Source organism: Nestor notabilis, unplaced genomic scaffold (assembly GCF_000696875.1).
Source record: "Nestor notabilis isolate BGI_N333 unplaced genomic scaffold, ASM69687v1 scaffold24841, whole genome shotgun sequence".
NCBI lineage: Eukaryota > Metazoa > Chordata > Aves > Psittaciformes > Psittacidae > Nestor > Nestor notabilis.
Window position 1 is genome coordinate 1 of NW_009915505.1, and position 4,743 is coordinate 4,743.

General features: G+C 40.6%; 1 protein-coding gene across 1 annotated transcript; it reads left to right on the top strand.

The window, feature by feature from the left end:
* Positions 1 to 1,188: 1,188 nt before the first annotated feature.
* Positions 1,189 to 3,728, top strand: NAA20 (N(alpha)-acetyltransferase 20, NatB catalytic subunit). Its single transcript, XM_010024185.1, has 3 exons — positions 1,189 to 1,326; positions 2,343 to 2,488; positions 3,402 to 3,728. Exons 1-3 carry the CDS (start codon positions 1,193 to 1,195, stop codon positions 3,485 to 3,487), a joined length of 366 nt encoding a protein of 121 aa, XP_010022487.1. The 5' UTR covers positions 1,189 to 1,192; the 3' UTR covers positions 3,488 to 3,728.
* The last annotated feature ends 1,015 nt before the right edge of the window (positions 3,729 to 4,743 follow it).

The window sequence follows — 4,743 nt, forward strand, 5'->3', positions numbered from 1 at the left end:
CGTCTCGCTGCACTGCATTTTGGGATGGTTATAACGCGGGAGCTTTTCCTACTCCTCACGTTTTCCAACAGGGAAGAGGACGATCGCATAGCATTTTCCTGTTGCATACCTTTCTAAGGGTGTTAGTACTCAGAGCAGCAGTTTTTTGTTTGGTGTTGCTAGCCTGGCAAGGGCTCTTGGCTGTAGTAACAGGTTTTACACAAGTACAAGCATTTCTGTAATCCCAAACTGAGTCTCTGCGCTCAGCTCTGATCTCATGCTGTCAGTCATCGTCAGTAAAAATGCTGAGCTTGGGTTTGGTGTTGTCCTGTAACGGAAAGCTCTGGGACTGGGTGTCTATTGCTTATTTGCTGTGGAATATTTGTGTTTTGCAGAAATCATTCCACACAGAAACGTTGGTTTGTTTGTTCTTCCCCCCCACCCCCCTTCCTTGGGGAGCAGAATAAGGAAGGGTCTTTGCAGGGAAATAAATTATTTAACATAGTAAAGCTTAAAAGCATTTGCTGTACAGAAGGTTTCTCTGTACCTACCTCATCAGTTGCTTATTGGCAGTTATGGATGTTTATAACGGTACTGTGTAGAAGTGTGAGTATTCATTAGTGAAGTAACATTGGTTTGGCTTTGTGTAGAAAGGAGAGGAAATACAGAAAAGCTCTCAAAACACCATTGTCCCCCCCCCTTCTTTTTTTCCTTAAACATGCCGTGTTTGTGGGGCCTCAGCTTCTGTTATCAGGTTGCCAAAGCTTCCCAGGCTCTGCTCCTCCGCAGTCACCAAAAGTCTCCAGGAGTTTCCAGGATGGTGACTTAGTTTTGGCTTTCCAGCCCTCCATTCCTCCATTGTTTTTGTCAGATCCTGGATTCTGCTCAGTTAAAGACTCATAAGAATTCCTTAAAATTTGCATTTGGCAGTCATGCCTGAAAAAGGGAATTTTCAGAATATTTGTGGGGTTTTTTTGCTTGGTTGTTTTTTTTTTATTTCCCTTATCAAGAAACAACTATAGTACTTGGGCAAAATGACATTTGTAGTGGTTGCTGAATCACCAAGTGATAACGTAGACATCCCTGTGTGAGCCTTTACCACAGTCATTGCAACATTTGTTTATATGCTGGGGGGTGCTTTGGTAAAGGTGTGGACAGTGTGGTGCACTGTTCCAAAGGTGCTGCTGTGCTGATGCTCTCTGTGTTCACAGTAATGGGTAAAGCAGAAGGCTCTGTGGCTAGGGAGGAGTGGCATGGACACGTTACTGCCCTCTCTGTTGCACCAGAATTCCGACGGCTGGGTTTGGCTGCTAAACTGATGGAACTTCTGGAGGAAATTTCGGAAAAGTGAGTACTATCCTTAAATTTATCTTTTAAAACTTAAAGATTAAATTTATCTTTTAAACTAATCCTTTTACAGACACCTGTCAATGGCTTTGGTATTGGATTTGCATGAAACATGCCCAGAATTTTGCTTTAAGTAGTTTTCTAACTAACTGAAGTTCCTTGTAGTTAGAGAAGATTTTAAAATGTTGCTTTGTTCTTTAAGATTTCAGGGTTTTATGAAAGCTGACTTCCCAGAATGGGCAAGAAGTAGCCTGAATTCCAACAGAGATACTGTATAAAAGGCCCTTTTCTTCAGAGAAAAGAGCTTTGTGAAACATCAACTGCTTCATGTAGGGCCTCGAACACGCTTGTTCAGTAATCATGGGCTCTGTGCGATTCCCACATGCACAGTCTTGGAAAAATTTTGTAGGGCAAACAGTATCTTAGCTCACTGTCTGTCCTGTGCTTGGGTGTTTGTACCTCCTGAAAGTTTAATTTAGCATCAGATGAACCCACAGGGGAATGTCCTCACTCTCGTTGGTGGCGCAGCCCCACTGCTGTGAGTAGAATCAGAAAATAGTACCATATTTTGAAAAATTTGCCTTGTGAGAAGCGCTGTCTCCAGTTGGGCAGCTGCATTTTGTGACCATGGCCATCACTCCCCCTGGCCACGCACTTGGAAGGAGGCAGTCCCTAAGCCAGTGCAATTTAAAATGTGGGTTAATTATTTTTTTTTTAGTAATTTCCTATGGGTGTGAGGCTTGGGCAGGTGTTCAGCTTGTCCTGCTTTTTCTGTTCATAATTCTGAACCTGCAGTGGCTGTAAAAGAATGGTCAATGACAAAAATAAAATTAAATTTGTACTAGATTTGTCCCTTGGTAAAGGAGTGCATCTGTTACCACAGTGTGGCAGATGTTGGATCACTGTTCCACATTAACAGACCTGCTCTTGATCTGATTACAAGTTACGGGTTATTATTTAGAAATACATTCACTTGGTGCTCCTTACTGTGGTTTTTGGGTTTTATTTTTTCACAGAAAGGGTGGATTTTTTGTAGATCTCTTTGTGAGAGTATCAAACCAGGTTGCAGTAAATATGTATAAGCAGCTAGGCTACAGTGTGTACCGAACAGTACTCGAGTACTACTCTGCTAGCAGTGGAGAGCCAGACGAAGATGCTTATGGTGAGTACTTGTTCTGCCTCAAGCTGAATGGAAAGATTCTTATGGTGAGGGTTCCTGGGTTTGTTTGTATGATTTTATTATGTTTTTTTAATACAAAACAAGTTTGGGTAGCTGTTGGTGAATGGGATTTTGTATACTCCTGTAGGTAGCTTTTCCTACTGAAGATTACATCAGTTACAAAACTTAATCTTGTAGTTTGCGTTTCTTATAGCACCTGTGGCAAAATACAAAACAAGAATAAATCTGAAAGTACACACTCTTGTACGTAAGAAGAAAATAAAAATGCAGTTTCTTACCTAATTTTTCTTTCTGAGGGATGCTCATGCCCGGTGTCTGGGCTTTTTGCTGCTGTTACTGGGGGAAGGAGTTGCAGTGTTTTCCTCATTTCTTCCCACAAAAGGGACTTGAAACTCTTTTTCTCAGATGTCCAACTACCAATTTCCAACTGTCAGTGGTCAACAGTGGCAGAGAACTGGGTGGCATTTTCAGTTTAAAAGGGAAGGAACATGGAAATTCAAGTATGTTAATATTAATTCTGTTAACAAAACTGAAGTACCAGCTTCCTCTTTCTAGACCACCTTTCCTTTAAGATCCTCCCCAGTGAGATACCTGGCCATGCTGTGTATCATTTTTGTTCTTGCACTATTCATTTGATATGCAGGAGCACTGTGAAAAACAGGAGCTATGGACAGACGTCTACCAGTGTTGCAGACAATGTAATTCATGTATTTGTCCTTTTAGCCATTTCCTTTCCATTCATTAGAGTTTCATGCAGTGTTATGTTCCAATTTATAACATTGCTGCTGAACAATTAAAACTGATCTTACTGCACTGCAGAATTCATTTACTATGGCTTTGTTCATTGACTGTCTTACTAGAATAGCTTTTTTATTTTTTTTTCCTTTTGCTACAGATATGAGAAAAGCTCTTTCCAGAGATGCAGAGAAGAAATCGATTATACCTCTGCCTCATCCAGTGAGACCAGAAGACATTGAGTAACTGTAAGCTGTGGTTCTTGGGCAACTTAAGAGTGTCAGGTTCGTTCTGTACCCCTGGCCCCCAAGAACTGATGGATGAGAAAGCTTAGTCTCAATGTTTTTCATCATGAAATACCAAAAAGCAACATCGAGAAGCTTACTAATGCTGCTCCGTTGGTAATGGCTGCATACTCCTGCACTTACCCCATTATTTTTCCTTTCAAATACTGGAAATTCAGAGACTATTAAAATGGAATTACCTCATGTATGGTGTTTTCTTGGTTTTCCTTCAACCCAAAAATAACTGAAGTCAGTAACAGTAAAAACTCGTCACATGCATTTGTTCACGACCAATGAAAACACAATACAATATCCAAGAAGCACAGCAGGGAAAGCAATGTATTAATACTGACATAGAACATAAAGCTGTTACACATGTAGAAGCGTCTTTTCTCTCTTCATGGCACAGGCCTGGGACTGAAATGAGGTTTAGTATTGATTTGAAAAAGCCAGACAACCAAAGCAGTTGATGCTTTCCTTCCACTTTGGACCAGATTCAAGATGAACTCTGTGTTCTGGGTATGCCCAAACTTGCCTTAATATGTTGTGTCTGCTGAAGTAAACCATGGTTAAGGTACATTGTTTTTTCAACTCTTCTTGCTCAACATCAAGGTCAGTGTAGGATTTCTGAGGAACCTGCATCTACAAACAACCCTGTATCTAACACTCAGTTAATGGAGAAGCATGGATAAATGTGGGATTGACAGAAATTAAATTCAGAGAACAGAGTATTGACCATATAAAATAGGATTATGACTTAAGCAGTATCAAATCTCATGCACATAATTAATTTATCTTACTCCCATAAGCATGTTTCTCCCTCTGTTTCGTCCTGGGTTTTATAGTCCTGTGTACTCTGCCGAGAAATAAATGCAGGCTAAGCCACTGTGGTGAGTAGTTCCATTCAAGATGGTAGATTATTTACATTTAATTAGCCACACTGTGTAATAAATGCTGGGGTTTGTTCCTGGTTTTCTTCCATTCTTATATCCAGCTTCCCATCCCTTTTTAGCTCTCACATTCTGTCTGGTATCCAGTCTCTCGTGTTCCTCTCTTGTTCCCAGTCCCTACCCCATTCCCCATCATTATTTTGCTGTCTCTTGGTTTTTCTTTTTTTTTTTTTTTCTCAAGAAGTGCCTTGTGACTTTTCCTTTACTCTCCCATTCCTCTGTCTTGTGTCATGTCTGATTTTTGAGGCCATGGAACTGACATCAGGAA